The 19,328-nt window shown below is 44.8% G+C and overlaps 1 protein-coding gene across 16 annotated transcripts in view; it reads left to right on the forward strand.

The window, feature by feature from the left end:
- Window positions 1-231: 231 nt before the first annotated feature.
- Window positions 232-19,328, forward strand: part of PARP6 (poly(ADP-ribose) polymerase family member 6) — a 34,566-nt gene continuing 15,469 nt past the window's right edge. For 2 of the 16 annotated variants that reach the window (XR_005579338.2, XM_039468898.2), the window contains exons 1-14: window positions 258-370; window positions 1,575-1,837; window positions 5,356-5,552; window positions 6,197-6,274; window positions 7,034-7,128; window positions 7,611-7,671; window positions 7,914-8,004; window positions 8,458-8,524; window positions 11,986-12,135; window positions 13,209-13,419; window positions 14,147-14,200; window positions 16,162-16,257; window positions 16,860-16,952; window positions 17,862-17,987. Coding sequence is in view for 14 of the 16 variants with exons in the window: in XM_039468898.2 (XP_039324832.1) it covers window positions 5,550-5,552; window positions 6,197-6,274; window positions 7,034-7,128; window positions 7,611-7,671; window positions 7,914-8,004; window positions 8,458-8,524; window positions 11,986-12,135; window positions 13,209-13,419; window positions 14,147-14,200; window positions 16,162-16,257; window positions 16,860-16,952; window positions 17,862-17,987 (1,125 nt within the window). In the remaining 2 variants the exon portion in view is untranslated. The other 14 variants (XM_039468899.2, XM_039468901.2, XM_074392704.1 and 11 more) reach the window with 12 other exon arrangements.

Raw genomic sequence — 19,328 nt, forward strand, 5'->3', positions numbered from 1 at the left:
CCCTCGGAGTCCCTCTTCCTTCTCCACCTCCTCCCCTACCCACGGCGCAGGCGCCACCCCCGGCCCCGCACCCGCTCCCGGCCAGCCACCGTCGCGCAGGCGTCCCAGGGCTGGCGTCGGCAGCAGAGGCGCGCCCAGCAGCAGGCCGCCAGTCTGTTGGTCAGGAGCGGGCCACGTGCCATGGTGTCACGGCGCGAGTGTGCGCAGAGTGGCTGAGCGCGCCCGTGACGGAACGACGAGGCGTGGGGTGCGCGACCTCGCCCGCCAGGCCCGGCCCCCGCCCCTTGGCCCCCCGCTCCGCCCCCGCGGGGCGTCCCGGGCCGCTCGTCCCGTCGGCGGCGGCCGCGCCCGCGCGCGGCCCGGGGTCGCCGTGAGTACTCGGCCTGTGGGGCCGCCTCCACGGGCACGGGGCGGTGCGGCCGCGCCGCGGGAAGGGTGCGGGGCCCGCCCCGCCTCCGCAGGGGTGGACGAAGTGAGGGGTTTGGACCGGGAGCTTCTGAGGGGCCCTCCTAGGCCGGACAGGCTTCGCTCGGGCGCAGCGGCCGGGCGGCACAGATCGGGCACAGAGCGTCTTCCCTGGGGAGGCAGGTGTTGGGTGTCTTTGGGGTCTCCAGGGAAACCCCGGAGAACAGCTGTAAGTGCTTCCCCGGGAGCGGCCTCGGGGCCTGTCCTGGAAGCACGGGGACCGGAGAGTATTTTCGGGGGCAGCCTTGTCCTCTCTCCCTGCGGCACGCCCGAGATAGCGCTGACTTGCCGGAATCGCCCCTTCGTGGTTCTTCCCAGCAGTCTTTGTTTAGTGGCCTAGTCCTGAGAAGGGAGCACATGGGATGGAGCGGAGTAACCTCCGCTTCCAGGACCACAAAGCCGGAAGCGCAACCCAGAATCTAAAGGTTGACTTCTGAAGCTGCTTTGGCTAGATGGAAAGTTGTCACACCTAGGGAAGCGCCCATGGACCTAGGAGAAAGACCTTTGTGATCCAGGCTTGAGGCTCATTTACCTTTGTCTTATTCCCATGGAAATTCATAGTGTTCTATATTAGCTGCTGAGTTTACCACCTTCTCTGGACACGCATCATGTAGTCTATTTTTGGCCCAATTTCTTTTGAAAGGTCCCATTCTTTACCTCATTTAGATAAATCAGATGGCTCTTTCTTGCTTAATTCATTAACAACCTAATTAATTATAACCACATCACGTGAAGATTAGATGTAATTAGGACCTGTCCAATGTCTTTACGCCCCGGTCCTTCTGTGCTCCTAACCTTAAGTTGCTCGACCTCTGTAGGTCTAAGTATTCTATGCATAACATGAAAGCTTTGAATCAGGCCACTTTTCCTGCTTATTTTTAAAAAAGTGCTTATGATCCCGTAAATTCCAGGACGCACCAGCTTCCTTTTCCAATGCTTCACCTTTTAAATCCACTTTGCACCTCTCCAGAGGAAAGGGCATTGAGAGTAGGGAGACCAAGTCTTTTTCACTAAAGTAGCCTGGTTTGAAAAAGCTGGTGGTCTCTGAACTGTCTCTTCCTTGAACAAGAAGCAGCTCCCTCTTAACTACCTTTTTCTCCTTGTGATAGCAGCAGAAACCAAGCAGCAACAGCCCTTGGAAAGAGGCTAAATTTTTCTGACTTCTGCAACGACAAAAACCGTGAAAAGTTGGCACTTCTGGCCTAACGCTGCCATCATCCTGTCACTCACCCCAAGACAACCCAGGCTGGAGATTTAGTGCCTCCCTCTTTACTCCTCTGTGATCACCCAGATCAGCACTTGACTGTTGATTTGCAAATCTCGCAAACCTCGCCCCGGATCTTCACATTCTGGTTCTCAGCTGCTCTTGAAGGTGAATGAAGTTTTGCTTTTTAAAATCAATTTTGTGTGATTTTTGTCTATGTGTAGAAACATTTAGGCTATTGTATATACCTTTCATGTGACTTAAGCATCCAGCAGAGGATTCATTCATTCATTCACTCATTCAAGAAACGTGTTAAGGGACTGAGAATATAAACTGAAAACAGTCAAAGCCTCTGCCACCAGAGGTTACGTTCTCATAAACATTGTATATGTTAGAATGTGGTAAGTGGAAAAAACTAAAGCTGGGAAGGGGGTTAGAGAGTGCTAGTATGTGGGTGTTGGGGTGTTGCTATTTTAATAAATGGGATGGTCAAGGTGGCCTTTGAGCAGAGATCTGAAAGAGTGAAGGAGCAAGCCATGTGGATGTCTGGGTGGAAAGCATTCCAAGAAAGGGGCACAGCAGGGACAAAGGGTGGCAATGTGCTTGATGAGTTTGAAGAACAGCAATGAGGCAGTTGTGGAGTCTTGATTAATCTTCCTGTTAACATTTAGAGTTGACTCTGAATAGCTTCTAATTTTTTTTAAAAACTTCTTATTTGGAAACTTTCAACTTTACACAAAAGTAGGGAGGTAGGGATTACCAAAAGACCCTCATACATGTCACTTAGCTTCATCAGTAATCAATATTTTGCTGTTTGCTATAGTATTTAAAAGCAAATCTCAATGATCAGGTCATTCCATTTCTGAGAACTTCAGTTACAGTTTCCTTTTGCATGTTTCTGAGCAACACTATCAGCTAGAAGACTCCTGTGCTGACTCTGCTCTGGCATTGTGCCTTCTGTCCCCATCCTGGCTCAGTTATCAGACTTAAGATGGTATCTAAGGAATGGACCACAGGTCCTTACATCACACAAGGATCTAGAAGTAGAACAGTGGTTCTCAAATTTTATGTGTCAGAGTAACTTGGAGGGTGTGTTAAAACACAGATTACTGGGTCCCATTTCTGGAATTTCTTTTTTTTTGAAAAGGAATTTCGCTGTTGTCTCCCAGGCTGGAGTGCGATGGCATGGTCTCAGCTCACTGCAACCTCCGCCACCTGGGGTCAAGTGATTCTCCTGCCTCAGCCTCCTGACTAGCTGGGATTACAGGCACTTGCCATCATGCCCAGTTTATTTTTGTATTTTTAGTAGAGACAGGGTTTTACCATGTTGGCCAAGCTGGTCTCCAGCTCCTGACCTCAAGTGATTCGCCTGCCTTGGCCTCCCAAAGTGCTAGGATTACAGGCGTAAGCCACAGTACCCAGCCATTTCTGGAATATCTAATTCAATAGGTCTTTGGAGGAGTCTGAGAATTTGCATTTCTAACGAGTTCTTAGATGATACTGATGCTGCAGGTTCACCAGCCACAATCAGAGAATCACTGATCTGGAAACCTGACATTCAGTAGAACTGTATTAGAGACTGATCAGGCATGGTGGCGCATACCTGTAATCCCAAAATTTTGGGAGGCTGAGGCGGCGGATCACCTGAGGTCAGGAGTTTGAGACCAGCCTTGCCAACATAACGAAACTCCGTCTCTACTAAAAATACAAAAATTAGCCGGGTGTGTTGGCGGGCGCCTGTAATCCCAGCTACTTGGGAGGCTGAGACCAGAGGGTCGCTTGAACCTGGGAGTTGGAGATTGTAGTGAGCTGAGATCACACCATTGCATGCCAGCCTTGGTGACAGTGAAACTTCATCAGGAAAAAAAAAGAACTGTATTAGAGACCAAGAACACCTCTGTTTTGAAGTTAAAGTAGGTTAAACTGAGATACCTGCAAAGCTAGTGACTTGCTAATCTTCTAGATCAACAAAAAGCTTTTTTAGCTAGGGTAGCTTTGCCGTCTTCAGCCATTATAAGCCTTAATAATTTAGCAGATGAAGTTTTTGTTTTGTTTTGTTTTGTTTTTCTGCCATATGTGGAGGTTTTATTGGGGCTAAAAGTTGCTAGTATAGGATTAGGAGTCTGCAGGATTAGAAGCGAGCAGGGAACTGTATATGAAAGGGCTCTGGATTAAGTGTTTTCGTAAGCATTTTTTGGGATAATTATTGCATTTTTATTTGGGAAGCAGGTTCCAAGATGACTCTAGGGCATTATTTTGGCAATGACAACTGAGATCATAGCTGCCAGAGGATGTTAAGTGTTGTTGAGGACTTTTTATTTTTGAGGTGGAGTTTTTGCTCTTGCTGCCCAGGCTGGAGTGCAATGGTGCAGCCTCGGCTCACTGCAATCTCCACCTCCTGGGTTCAAGCAATTCTCCTGCCTCAGCCTCCCAAGTAGCTGGGATTGCAGGCGCCCACCACCATGACCAGCTAATTTTTTTGGTATTTTTAAAATAATGAGAGATGGGGTTTCGCCCTGTTGGCCAGGCTGGTCACCTGACCTCAGGTGATTCTACCAGCCTTGGCCTCCCAAAGTGCTGGGATTATAGGCATGAGCCACTGTGCCTGGCCATTGAGGACTTTTTAAGTTAGCTATGATTGCGATGTAATAGCCAGTACTACTGATGTTTAAAGAGAGATAATGGCTCAGTATAGAAAAATAACTAAGGATAAAGAGTCTAGAAAGAATCCAGTTCTGAATCTTAACTCTGGTGTGAGTTGGTACTCTGAAGAATTAACTGATAGGTAAACGTAAGCATCTTATCCTGCCACCATCACTTTTGGCTTTAGGAGTTGTTATGAGCTAGAGCAGGGTCTTGCTCTGATTTCAGCTCTCCAGTTCCAATGGAATAGCAGTATCTTATATATAGTTCATTATCTGTAAATAACTGCATGTGCAAGTGTGTGTGTGTATGCATGCAAGCATGTCTTTTTATATGCAAGTTTCTGTATGTGTAACAAAAGTGTATTCATGGCTGGGTGTGGTGGTTCACACCGTATTCCTAGCACTTGGGGAGGTCGAGGTGGGTGGATCATGAGGTCAGGAGTTTGAGTCCAGCCTGGCCAACATGGTGAAACCCCATCTTTACTAAAAATACAAAAATTAGTTGGGTGTGGTGGCAGGTGCCTGTAATCCCAGCTACTCTGGAGGCTGAGGCAGGAGAATCACTTGAACCCGGGAGGCGGAGGTTGCAGCGAGCCGAGATCACACCATTGCACTCCAGCCTGGTCAAGAATGAAACGCCATCTCAAAAAAAAAAAAAAGTGTATTCATAACCACCCAGCTACTAAATGGTGATGAAACCCATTATTTTTATTTTTATTTTTATTTTTTGAGACAGAGTTTCGCTCTTGTTACCCAGGCTGGAGTGCAATGGCGTGATCTCAGCTCACCGCAACCTCCGCCTTCTGGGCTCAGGCAACTCTCCTGCCCCAGCCTCCTGAGTAGCTGGGATTACAGGCACACGCCACCATGCCCAGCTCATTTTTTGTATTTTTAGTAGAGACGGGGTTTCACCATGTTAACCAGGATGGTCTCGATCTCTTGACCTCGTGATCCACCCGCCTCGGCCTCCCAAAGTGCTGGGATTACAGACTTGAGCCACCGCGCCCGGCGATGAAACCCATTGTTATCTACTTTCCACAGGACGGTGACTTGTTACCACCACAAAAGCAGAGCCTGCCGTCCGCACCAGATCTCCAGTTGCCTCCGACATCACGCCCTCCCTTGTCTCCCTTTGTCGTCTCCTAAATGCCCATCTCGTTGGCCTTGGTTCGGCTGGTGGTATGGAGGGGTGCTGCCTAGCACTGACCTGAAAGTGTGTGTGACCCACTGACCCAATGGTGAGAACCAACTGCCCACCTCCAACTGATTGTTCAAAGGGCACAGGAGACAAAGTGCAGCTCTCACCCTTTGTTGGTATTTTCCTTCTACCTTTTTGGAAGATAGAGTGGCTATTTGAAGTGAAAGGAAAGGGAAGGGGCGGTATTATTTGGTGTGTTTGTGAAGTTGGGTTTTCTTGGGGAGGACGGAGAGAGTTACGTACTTTAAAGGATGGAGAGTAATGAGACAGGAGAGCATAGGTGTGCGTGGGAACTGTGTTAGGTGATGATCCTGGAAGAGGCCAGCTTGTACTGGAACTCAGGTGTGCTTAGGAGTCAACCTTGACATTGAAGTCATCTGTATGTTTCTCCTGCCGGCTACCAGAACCTCTTAATCATCATGCTGAGACTTCAGAAGGCCAAAATTCCCTAGATGTTTTCCTCTCTCCCACTAAGTCAGAGCTAGTCTATGGATATGCTCATATCAGGAAGAGACTGAGACTCTCCCAAAGGGTGAGATGAAAGGTGTAAAGGGATTGGGGCTTCAGTTACTTTATCTTTTCCTGATCTTTATAGGAATCTGTTTCCCATCATATCATCCCACGCCCTTCCATGGGATAAGAGGGAACCTAACAAAGCATGATATCCTTATTTCTTGTCACTAGGACATCAAAGGCCAGTTCTGGAATGATGACGACTCGGAGGGAGATAATGAATCAGAGGAATTTCTCTATGGAGTTCAGGTGAGGTTACATCTCCCAAGACCCCCATGTTGGATGGTCTAGATGTGTGCTTCTCTTTGGATACATCAGGAGTGAAAGAGGTTCTGGAGTACAGATGAGATGAGGATATAATGTTGGTGTGGTCTGAGCATGGTCTTGTCAGAGCTGATCCCATGTCCTTGCTCTTTCTTGGGAGTCATACCTGTTCCAGAGTAAACTACATCCTTTGTATGTGGGGACTACCCATATGTTCCTAATTAAGACGTAATTATTTTCTGACTCTTCCCACACTAGCCAGTGGGAGTAGTTTCATTCATTAGGGCCACATCTTAAAAGATTACTTTGCCAGCGATTGTTTAATGCCATGACTACTGAGGGCACAGTCCTGAGCAGAAATACTCTGACTCTCAGAATGCTCTTCACATAGAAACAACCTTAGGAAACCTGTAACTCTTCAACTTGTATTGAGTTGTCATAGAAGGTATCCGGGTCAAGGTCTGAGAGGAAAAGCTGGGGCTTTAAGGAAGTGAACTCCTCAAGCAAAAGCCTACATTTGGTCTGTTGAACCTTTTTAAAGTAATGATGGAATGAAGACTTCTGTTAATGAAATCCCTTGCTGGGGTCACCAGTAAGAACCTCCTCACAAGTGGCTTTCACTTTCCCTATACTGCTGTCTGATTTCTCCTGTTCCTGGTCTCTTCATATTCTTTTTATTATCATCTCTCTCTTTCCCTTGTCCTTTTCCATCTCTCTCCACCATCATCTTTGCTGCTATCTCAGGGGAGCTGTGCAGCTGACCTGTATCGACACCCACAGCTTGATGCAGATATTGAAGCCGTGAAGGAGATCTACAGTGAGAACTCTGTATCTATCAGGTGGGACTCTGCTTCAGGGATGGCTGGGGAACAAGTCGCTTCTTTCTGAAGTGTTAAAAGGCTAGAGGTTTATTTTATTTTATTTTTTTGTGCCCCACACCCAGCCCTGGCTGCACACTGTGAGCAGGTTTTTCTTTTTATGGTGTGATAGTGGGATAAATTATGAACTCAATGATAGAAAATGCTCAGGATAAATGAGCTTGGCCGATAGTAGAGAAGTAAGGCCATTTTTCTTAGGAATTCTCTCTTATCCTAGACCCCTCTGGGCCAGTAGTATCACCTTTCAGGTAAGAAATGCTTTTGGTCTGGAGAAGGTCTTGATCATATAAGTGATGTAAGGCTGTAGCTAAGACCCTAGGTACAAACTCTCGTCCACCCTTTCCTTTCCCCTGTCCGAAGTCTCAGTTCTCCTTCCACCTCAGTTTCTATTCCCTTCTTTCTCCCTTAATGAGTCTCACCTGTGGTCACCTGTATCTCTGTAGAGAATATGGAACTATTGATGACGTGGACATTGACCTCCACATCAACATCAGCTTCCTCGATGTAAGTGGGGCTAGTACCTGCCAACAACATGTCTAGCTGGACTGTGGAATTTGTCATGTAGGCCAGGAGTCTTGTTCCTGAGTGCTGTATTTGGAGCACATATTCTTCATCTCTGTCTTTCCTAGACCATCAGCAGACAGTGGTGTGTACTGTGATGATGCATGTGTGTGTCATATAGGGGAAATTTTAGGTCCATTCCTCTATGTTGCTTAAACTGGAAACTATTTCCCTTCTTCTTTTAGGAGGAAGTCTCTACAGCCTGGAAGGTCCTCCGGACAGAACCTATTGTGTTGAGGCTGCGATTTTCTCTCTCCCAGTACCTAGATGGACCAGGTAAAGGCAATGGCTTTGGGAAAGTGGGAGCTCTGAGTGTGCTGTAATCCAAAGTCCTAAGTTAACTGCGATAAAAAGAAATTAGTAACAAAGCCCTTGGGCTCAATCTGCAGGCCATGGGTAGGGGCTTTTTAGTCCCCTGTAATTGGTGTCTTCATCCCCTGTCACCTGATAACCATTCCCTAAAGGCCTTCTTGGCTAATGACATTGTTTTTTCTGGTTCCAAGATAAAATTTCTTTCTCCTCCTCTTCTCAGCATCCTGCAGAGGATATTTCAGATTCATATGACAGCTTCTAGAATCTCGGATGTTTTTTTTCTTCCACCATTACTGTTTAGAGTACCCTGCAGCTACACTCTTTAGAATCTACAGAAGTTATTCCACTGAACTGTGACTTTGGACTGCAGGAAGATAGAGATATGTACTTCATAGGAGCCTTCTCTTCTCTTTGCAGAACCATCAATTGAGGTTTTCCAGCCATCAAATAAGGAAGGATTTGGGCTAGGTCTTCAGTTGAAAAAGTAAGAACTTTGGTCTTTTCTGGTCATAGACATGTGAAGGAAGGAAAGAGAGATGGAAATACATGGATGGACAGGCAGAGCCTTGGATGGAATGCCTCCTTCCAAAAATGTCTTTCCGAAATATGCCCAGGCAAAGCTAAAATAAATTTAAGGAGCCAGATTTAAGGTTGTGGAGAGAGAGTGTGTGGTTCTTGGGTGTCAGAACTTGAGACTTTCTGGCGATAAAAGAGGCTTATCACTCTTTAGCATTTTTACTACCCTGAAATCAGAGTCATACTATTTATATTTCTTCTCATGGTTTCTTCAGAGTAAGTCTCTCGGAGTTCAGACAATTTTAGCTTATTGATGTGTTGAGTATTAAGATGAGTATTTGGTATACAAAGAGAAATGAAGCATATTTTCCACTCTCAGTGAAGTTTCAAATAGAGTTCAGTGGATACATGTTCTGATACAGGTGAACATGTTAGGTTTAGAAAGGACACAGAAGAGTGATTCAGTCTGGTGAAAGGGTGATGATTAATAATTTTCTTTTTCTTTTTCTTTTTTTTTTTTTGAGATGGAGTTTTGCTCTTGTTACCCAGGCTGGAGTGCAATGGTGCAATCTCAGCTCACCGCAACCTCCGCCTCCTGGGTTCAGGTGATTCTTCTGCCTCAGCCTCCCGAGTAGCTGGGTCTACCGGCACGCGCCACCATGCCCAGCTAATTTTTGTATTTTTAGTAGAGACAGGGTTTCACCATGTTGACCAGGATGGTCTTGATCTCTTGACCTCGTGATCCACCCGCCTCCACCTCCCAAAGCGCTGGGATTACAGGCTTGAGCCACTGCGCCTGGTGGTTTTTTTGTTTTTTTGTTTTTTTTTTTTTTTTTTTGAGACAGAGTCTTGCTGTCACCCAGGCTGGAGTGCGGTGGCACAATCTTGGCTCTCTGCAGCCTCTGCCTCCTGGGTTCAAGTGATTCTCATGCCTCAGCCTCCTAAGTAGCTGGAATTACAGGCGCCCACCACCACACCTGCTAATTTTTATATTTTTAGTAGAGACAGCGTTTCTCCATGTTGGCCAGGCTGGTCTCGAACTCCTGGCCTCAAGTGATTCACCCACCTCAGCCTCCCAAAGTGCTGGGATTACAGTTGTGAGTCACCGCACCCAGCCAATGATTAATAATTTTCGAGGATGGATAAGAGTTGTCCGTGTAGACAGACTCTGAGGGTGAATAACATTTACAGGGGCTTAGTCATATAAAGCAACATGTGTGTAGGGAGCTCCAGATAGTTAAATATTGCTGGTAAAATGCAAGCGGGGGATTATAGGAGCCAAAGCCAGAGAATAGGGAAGGGTTCAAGTTAGAGAGGATCTTGGGCATTTATCCTGTAGGCAGTGTGAACATCGAAGGGTTTAGGCGACGAAACAACGTGGTCAGATTCATGTTTAGAAAAAAACATTCTGGGCCGGGCGCGGTGGCTCAAGCCTGTAATCCCAGCACTTTGGGAGGCCAAGGCGGGTGGATCACGAGGTCAAGAGATCGAGACCATCCTGGTCAACATGGTGAAACCCCGTCTCTACTAAAAATACAAAAAATCAGCTGTGCATGGTGGCGCGTGCCTGTAATCCCAGCTACTCAGGAGGCTGAGGCAGGAGAATTGCCTGAACCCAGGAGGCGGAGGTTGCAGTGAGCCGAGATGGCGCCATTGCACTCCAGCCTGGGTAACAAGAGCGAAACTCCGTCTCAAAAAAAAAAAAAAAAAGAAAAAAACATTCTGGTAGCATTGTACAAAATGGGTAGGAGGGATGAGACAAGAGACCAGAACAGGTGTAGTAGGGTGCTTTTGTAAAAGTTGAGACATGAGATGCTAAAGGCCTGAGCTAAAGTGTGATTGTAGATGAGAATGGAGATGAAAGGCAGATTAGGAAGATTTGTGAGGTATAAAATCAATAAGACTTGAAGACTGATTTAGATATGTTGAATATAGTCATAAGGGCCAAAGAATAGTGGAAAAAACTTTTAGGTTTCCAGCCTAGATGTCTGGGTAAATTGTGATACCACCAATGTAAATAGATATATGAGAAGGGAGCAGGTTTGTTGGATGAGGATAGATAATTAGTTCCATTTTGACATGTTTTTTTAAAGGTAACTTTCAGATATGCAGGTGGAGATGCTTAATCTGAAATGTTAATTTGCTCCTTACAGGAAAGGTTAGGGTTGAAGCTAGGCATCAGTTTGTGGGAAGAAATTACAGCCGGTGAATATGAGATTGCCAAAAGAGGGCATGTTAGAGGGAAAAGAAGATCGGATCAAGGACGAAATACCCTTAAACACTCAGAATTTCAAAGAAACCAGCAGGGTAGGCAGAGGAAGAAGAAACATTGCAGGTAGGTCAGAGTAGAATAGGAAGAGAATAGTGGCACAGAAGACAAAGGAGGGCAGGTTTTGCAAGGAGGTCCAGATGCCAGAGAAGGTATGAGAAGAACCTGGGAGTTTCCATTGGATTTAGCATGAGAATGAGAACAATTTTAGTGGTAAAGGTAGGAACCAGCATATAGAAAGGTGAGAGGTGAGTGGTTGGCAAGTAACATAGAAACATTGAGTGTGGATTGAGAAATGTGGGTGGAGTTGGGAAGGGAACAAGGAGAGGTTAACTAGACTGAGGTGCAGAAAGTTGACATTTTTGGAGACTTTGGGAAAGGAACTGACAGGAAAGGGGAATGATTGACACAGCAAGGTCCCTAAAAAGGCATGTCAGGGCTGAGATCTAGAGCACAAATCGAGGGGTTGATCTTAGGCAGAACGGTCACTTTACCTCCAGAAAATGGAGGGATTGAGGTAGGGTGGGAATATAAATGGATTAGTTGATGGCTTAAGAAGGAAGAGAAGTTAGTGGTTGTAGATGAAGTTAGTAACTTAAAAGCAGGTAATAAGGATTTAGAACAATATCTGAGAGTAATGCTGGAGAGAACTGATCGAGGACAAGTGAAACGATTGACAAATCTAGCTAAGGGCACATCTCAAATTGGAAACCATAAATTTGGGGATATAATTTTTCACGTAACAATGTCAGTACCCCTTGTATCCCTAGTCCCTTTCATCATGATTCACAGGGAACATAGTGGTACTCACCTCCATCCTACTACTTCTGTTTAACTGTCAACAGTTTAGTCATTCTGGCAATAGATTTCAAGGTTTGCAGCCTTTGAAGGCTCGCCTTTGAAATCTCCCTCTAAAGGCAAAGCATCTCAGAATTTTTCTGGTCCATTAGGCTAGGTACCCTCTAGGGTAAAGGGGTACTCTGGGACAGTTTTTTTTTTTAATATACTAAGGTCATTTTAAGGGGTCTTCAGATACACATTCCCCTACTACAACTAGCTTTGCAGTCCCTGGGTCTGAATTTTAGATTATTTACCTCTCTTAGTCCTTATTTCTTGACCCTGCCTCATCTTGCCTAAGCTTGTTCTCTTTGATCCCTCAGGATCCTGGGTATGTTTACATCCCAACAATGGAAACATCTGAGCAACGATTTCTTGAAAACCCAGCAGGAGAAGCGGCACAGTTGGTTCAAGGCAAGTGGTACTATCAAGAAGTTCCGAGCTGGCCTCAGCATCTTTTCACCCATCCCCAAGTAAGTGCTCCCTAAAGCCTTGTGATAGCCCCACCCCCACCTTCTTGATTACCTGGACTTACCTTTTCTATCCCCTCTTCCCTGAATTCTGTCTCTTTAACTGCTGATACCACTCACATGGTCCTGTTCCATGTGTGTCCTTACCTCCCTACTTCTTACCTCCTGATGTTAATACCTAATCCTTTTTTTTTTTTTTTTGAGATGTTGTCTTGCTCTGTCACCCAGGCTGGAGTGCAGTGGTGCCGTCTTAGGTCACTGCAACCTGCACTTCCAGGTTCAAGCGATTCTCCTGCCTCAGCCTCCAAGGTAGCTGGGATTACAGGTGCCTGCCACCATGCCCATCTAATTTTTGTATTTTTAGTAGAGACGGGGTTTCACCATGTTGGTCAGGCTGTTCTCGAACTCCTGAGCCTGTGATCTGCCCGTCTCAGCCTCCCATAGTGCTGGGATTACAAATGTGAGGCACTGCTCCCAGCCAGTACCTAATCCTTTACATAAAACAGAATACCTAGCTTGTGATATGTATTTGGAGAAACGTTTGCTGAATTTTCCATCTTTCTTTTCTTTTGCCCTGATCCATTTCCCCATCCTAAGAAGAATGTGTCAGAGAAGAAACAGTAATTCCTTGCTAGGTTCTGGAAATAAATACTGCTCCATTCTTTGAGCCCAGGTCTACATTTTCCCCCTGTGGTGTCTTCTGATATTCCCAGAGGCAGATCCAAACTCAGATTTGTAGCTTCCTAGGAATCACTGTTGAGAGTCAGATAGTCAGTATTAGTCAGTATTAGGCCCTTTGGGATGCAACTACAGTGTTTAACACTTTGCGTGTGTATATATATATCTGTAAGTAAATCCTATAACCTATTTGAAGAACCCACAGATGATGACATAAAAATTTTAATGCAGATGTGTGATCTGCTTGTGTCAGCAGATACGATGGAACTTTCCTCCTATATGAGTTTGTCTTTCTTTGGTTTAGAACTTTTGGCTTAGGGCTCACTTATCTCTAGTCCCCTTCTAGGGCTCTTGGTAAATCCCCAGTTTTATCACTTCTCTTTGCTCTCACTCTCCAGGTCTCCCAGTTTCCCTATCATACAGGACTCCATGCTGAAAGGCAAACTAGGTGTACCAGAGCTTCGGGTTGGGCGCCTCATGAACCGTTCTATCTCCTGTACCATGAAGAACCCCAAAGTGGAGGTGTTTGGCTACCCTCCCAGCCCCCAGGCAGGTCTCCTGTGCCCTCAGCACGTGGGCCTCCCTCCCCCAGCACGGACCTCTCCTTTGGTACATGGGCTGGGGAGTGTTTGACTTGGCTATCAGGAGGGTGGGAGTGGAAATGTGGGAGTATAGTTTCTCAAAATGGGGTGGGGGTATGGTTGTCTAGGCATCATAAATCAAACCTAGGTATGTACCATGAGTGATTAGAATGGAACACTTTTTTTTTGAGACAGGGTCTCACTCTGTCATCCAGGCTGGAGGGCAGTGGCGATCTCTGCACACTGCAGTCTCTGCCTCCCAGGCTCAAATGATCCTCCTACCTCAGCCTCTCGAGTAACTAGGACTACAGGGACATGCCACGACTGGCTGATTTTTCATATTTTTGTAGAGACAGGGTTTTGCCATGTTGGCCAGGGTATCCTTGAACTCCTGAGCTCAGGTGATCCACCTGCCTTCATGTGAGGTAACAGGCATGAGCTACCACACCCAGTGAGAACATGTTTTTTAACAGTAGAAAACTTTAAACTGTCTGTCAAGCTTCTCTGATAGCCCATGAAGCAGATGGGAATCTCCCAGAGATGTACTAACTTTACTAACCTATTACATCTACTTTGAAGGACGGTTAAGGACAGATGAGCCTTTTTCCAGAAACTTTGGCAAAAATGTCTAAAAGTCTCCTTTCTAGCTTTGGGATTCTGAGCTGGGATTTAGCTGCTTTAGGAGCAAAAGTCAGGTCTGTCTAGGCATTGGCTTCATAGGAGGTTCATGGAGCCTGTCTTTTTACTCTTACCAGGTCAGTGGTCACTGCAAGAACATTCCCACTCTAGAGTATGGATTCCTCGTTCAGGTAATTAAGTCAAAAGCGTCACTCCAAAGCCCTTCCCTGTTGTCTGACCCATTTGGTCTCCTAACACCTCCCAGATCGTCAAATACTTCCTGAATTGCTTTGCTTCAGAACTAATGGTAGAAGGAAAGAAGTCATAGCTCCCATCTTCAAGAAAGTGACAGCATTACTAGAAAGACAACACTTAGAGACCACTTTATGATCAAGTGGCAGTGAGGCACTGCAGATTTTAAGTGTGTGGCTGGCAAGACTCATATGACATGAGATGAGAGTGAGATTGACACTAATTTCCTTATGATTCTCAATAGCCCTTGCTCAGGTGATCGTTAATATTCCTCACAGACCTCTATTGCTGCTCAGCTACTTCTGGTCTTTTTTTTTGTGTGTGTTTGTTTTTTGTTTTTTGAGATATAGCCTGTTTCTGTTGCCCAGGCTGGAGTGCAGTGATGTGATCTCGGCTCACTGTAGCCTCTGCCACCTGGGTTCAGGCAGTTCTCCTCCCTCAGCCTCCCGAGTAGCTGGGACTACAGGTGCCCGCTGCCTGGCTAATTTTTGTATTTTTAGTAGAGATCAGTTTTTACCGTGTTGGCCAGGATGGTCTTGATCTCCTGATCTCGTGATCTACCCGCCTCAGCATCCCAAAGTGCTGGGATTGCAGGTGTGAGCCACCGTGCCCAGCTGGTCATTTGCGTTTTAAAATATCTTTATTCCCTGGGCATGCTTTCACTTTTGCATCTCTGTTACTTTTGTTCATGTCATTTCTTATGTCTGCCTGTTACCATCAAGAGTCAGATGGCACCTTTTCCATAAAATAGCCATTACTCCAATGCATTAACTAGAAGTGATGTCTCCCTTCACTGAACTACAATTTCTTTCTTTTTTTTTTTTAATTTCTTTTGTTTCGTCTTGTTACAATTTTTTTTTGTTTGTTTCATATGGCACCTGTGTGCCACATACTATGGGCTGCCCTGAATTGTTATTAATTTATAAACATGCCACATCTATTGAAGTTTAACATCTGAGAAAACAGTCTTTTATTTTATTGCATAATCGAGAAGACCTTTCACAGAGATGGGTACATAATGGCACTCAGTAAGTCTGCATTAAATGAATAAAGCCCTTGTATGCCCCATTACCAGCCTAAAATCATATAAAATGGGAACAACTTGATTTATGCACAAAAGCTATATGGTGTCCAAAAAAAAAAAAACCACTTTAGGATATTGCTGCATTAGCTCTGGATTTTGCCGTCTTCCCAGCACAGAGTTGTCTGTGGTTTTGACCAATGGACTGGCTAATTGGTCTGGGTGGTTGCAATGGCTTCTCAGGACGTTCAGCCATCTAATCGTGGACTGAATGCTCTCCTATCTCAGAGGGACGGCCTATAATTACAAGTACTTTTAATAGTTTCATTAGCACCCATTTTATTTTTTTAAGATACTTACATGGGCTGGGCATGGTGGCTCACGCCTGTAATCCAAGCACTTTGGAGGCCAAGGCGGGCGGATCACCTGAGATCGGGAGTTCAAGACCAGCCTGACCAACATGGTGAAACCCCGTCTTTAAAAAAATAAAAATGAAAAAATAAAATAAAATACTTACCATGGAAATCATTTCACTTGCAATACCCTGATGAGGTGAATAATGCTCTGCTATATAAACGAAGAAACTACGGCTCAGGTTAACTGACCTGCTAAAAGTTATGTATCCTATTAAGTATTAGAGGTAGTATGTTAACCCAGGTCTTCTCAATCAAACATCATGGTCTTATTTTTATTATACCATACAGTCTTAATCTCTGCAGTCAGGCTGTCAGTTTAAGTGCACAGCCTGAGAATATATTCTACCTTAGTCATGGGGCTGGGAGGGTAGAGGGTACGTAGCTGGAAAAAAAATGCTGAAATTATTTCTCGTATCTATGTGTGCCTGTACTTCCAAAGACTTAGAATCTGTTCTCTTCCCAGATCATGAAGTATGCAGAGCAGAGGATTCCAACATTGAATGAGTACTGTGTGGTGTGTGATGAGCAGCATGTTTTCCAAAATGGATCTATGCTGAAGGTATAGGTCCCTACTCCATGATCCTCTTCCTTAGCCAGGTCTCCTTTACTCCTCTCCTTTATTCCCTTCTTCCTGGGTCTGTGTTCAAGGTAAAATTTCGTCCGTACTCCCTGAGACTCTAGAAATTGTTGATTTTTCTCAGAAAACGAATCTCAGCAGTACTGTTTAGAGAGGCGAGGATATGAGAATATTTATTTAGGGTAGAGTCCACCTAACATTTAAAAATGGGAATCAGATATTGACCAAGATGATTGGATATGATGCCGTGTTCAAGGACTCCAAGTCCTGATGGGAGACACTTAACTTTAAATCAAAATGTATATTAAGTGTATAGAAGAGATATTAACAGTGTTAAAAGTCAGGAGAGAGAGCTACTGACTACATAGGACGATCAGGGAAGGCTTCATAGAGGAGACGGTGTTAACTCCCAAACTTATCAGTAAGGCATTTCATTTAAGACTTTATCCGTAGTTTTCTCCTGATATAGAGAGCCCCAAATTCCTACCCTGTTTTAGAGTTGTCCAAGGTCAGGACTGTCCCTCTCTGCCTACACCTTATTGCACACCCCATCCCATCACCATCTGTTTAATATATCCTTTCAGCCAGCTGTCTGTACTCGTGAACTGTGTGTCTTCTCCTTCTACACACTGGGCGTCATGTCCGGAGCTGCAGAGGAGGTGGCCACTGGAGCAGAGGTATGGGAGAGGGAAAAGCAGCTAGAGAATTGGGATCAAGAAAGACACAGGAACCCAGCAATTTCATTCTTGGAGTTTAACTTCCAAAAATGCTTTTGTATTTAAGGATATCCACTGTAGTATTGTTTGTAAAATGAAAAATGGATACAATCCCATCTGTAGGGGCTCCAGTTAAAGAAATTATGAGATGTCCTTAGGGTGAAAATATTGTGTAGCTCTTACTTATGGATAGACAATTGTAACATACAGTTATATAAAAAAGCAAATCAACAATATATATAGTAAAATTGTCCATATGAGAAAATAATGGGCCGAGCACAGTAGCTCACATCTGTAATCCCAGCACTTTGGGAGGCTGTGATGAGAGGATGTCTTGAGCTCAAGAGGTCGAGGCTGCAGTGGGCCGTGATCACACCACTGCACTCCAGCCTGGGTGACAGAGTCATCCCCTGTCTCTTCAAAAAAGAGAGAAAGCTGGCTGGTCTGAAGGTAGTGAGTTATCTCGATTGTTCACAGTCAGTTACAAATTGAACTCTTTGTTCTGCTCTTTTCTACCTTCTCACTACTGCACTTGACTAGTCTAAAAAAAAAAGAAGTTAAAAAAAAAAAAGAGAAAGCGAGAGAAAAGACAATATTTCCATAGGAAAAATATCTGGAAGGATATACATCAAACTCACTAGTACATATCTATGAGGAATGAGATTAGTTTGAGGGCAGGAGGATGGTCTTTTTTCTTTTCTTTAATTACTGGGGTATTTTTGAATTTTTATGAGCTGTGTTTTTCTGTTTTAAAAGAGTTAAACATATGTGCCTTTTAAAAGAAGATCAGAGAGAAATGCTGGATACTGTGTGACTCCCAGTACTGGGAAATCATTTAGTTTCTGCCCCGTTTTTTTCCTTTCCTCTAAGGTGGTGGATCTGCTAGTGGCCATGTGTAGGGCGGCTTTGGAGTCCCCTAGAAAGAGCATCATCTTTGAGCCTTATCCCTCTGTGGTGGACCCCACTGATCCCAAGACTCTGGCCTTTAACCCTAAGGTATGTTACTTGAGAAAGTCAAGGCTAAGGAACAAAAATGGTAAAACATTGTGGGAGACTATGGGCTGTCATTCTGGTATATACAAGGCTTGGAATAAGGGACAGAACTCTTAAACTCTGTGATTTAGCTGTTCAGTAAATAAAAAGCTGAGTTTGTCCCAGAAAGAGGAGAGGAATTAATATTAGTTACATTATGATAGGGAAGAAGGGCTTTTGGAGACAGAGCTGGATTCCAGTTGAGGTTCTGCTGCTCCCCAGTTGAAGGGCATTAGGCAAATCACTTAACCTTTCTAAACTTCAATCTCCTTAGCTTGTTAAAAAAAAAAGGGGGGGGGGATAATATTTATTTTGCAGATCATTATACAAATGAGAGGTAATATATGTAAAGTACTATATTAGGGTTTTTCAGAGAAACAGAACCAATAGGAGATATATATATATAGAGAGAGAGAGAGGGAGAAAGAGGTTTATTGTAAGGAAGTGCCTCACATGATTATGGAGGCTGAGAAGTTCCAACATCTACAGTTAGTAAGCTTCAGACCCAGCAGAGCCAGTGGTATAGTTCTAGTCCCAGTCCCAAGGCTTAAAAATTAGAGAGTGGGCTGGGCGCAGTAGCTTCCACCTGTAATCCCAGCACTTTGGGAGGCCAAGGTGGGCAGGGATCACTTGAGTGGAGTCAGGAGTTCAAGACCTGCCTGGCCAATATGGTGAATCCCCGTCTTGACTAAAAATAGAAAAAATTAGCCAGGCCTGGTGGTGGGCACTTGTGGGGGCCTGAAGTATGAAAATTGCTTGAACCCGGGAAACAGAGGTTGCGGTGAGCTGAGATCACACCACTGCACTCCAGCCTGGGCAACAGAGCAAAACTGCCTCAAAAACAAACAAAACCAAAAAATCAGAGCCAGTAGTGTAAGTTCTAGTCTGAAAGCCTGCAGGCTCAGCATCTAAGAAGAGCCAAATATATATATATATTTTTTAGTTCAAATCCAAAGACTGATAATCCAACGCAAGCAACCAGGCAAGAGGAGTACTTACAAACTCAGTGTGGGGGTGGGGGGTGGCAGAGGAGTCAGCCTATTTGTTCTATTCAGGTCATCAATTGATTGGGTAAGTCCCTTCCACATTAGGGAGGACAGTTTGCTTTACTCAGTCTGCTGATTCAAATGTTAATCTCAGCCAGAAACACCCTCACAGATACACCAAGAAATAATGGTTGACCAAATGTCTGGGTATCTCATGGCACAGTCAAGTTGACACAGAAAATTAACCATAACAAGTACCCAGCATAGTACATCACTTATTACTGTACCATGTTCTTTATATATGTTATTTAATCCTCAG

The sequence above is a fragment of the Saimiri boliviensis genome, chromosome 2 (genome assembly GCF_048565385.1).
Source record: "Saimiri boliviensis isolate mSaiBol1 chromosome 2, mSaiBol1.pri, whole genome shotgun sequence".
NCBI lineage: Eukaryota > Metazoa > Chordata > Mammalia > Primates > Cebidae > Saimiri > Saimiri boliviensis.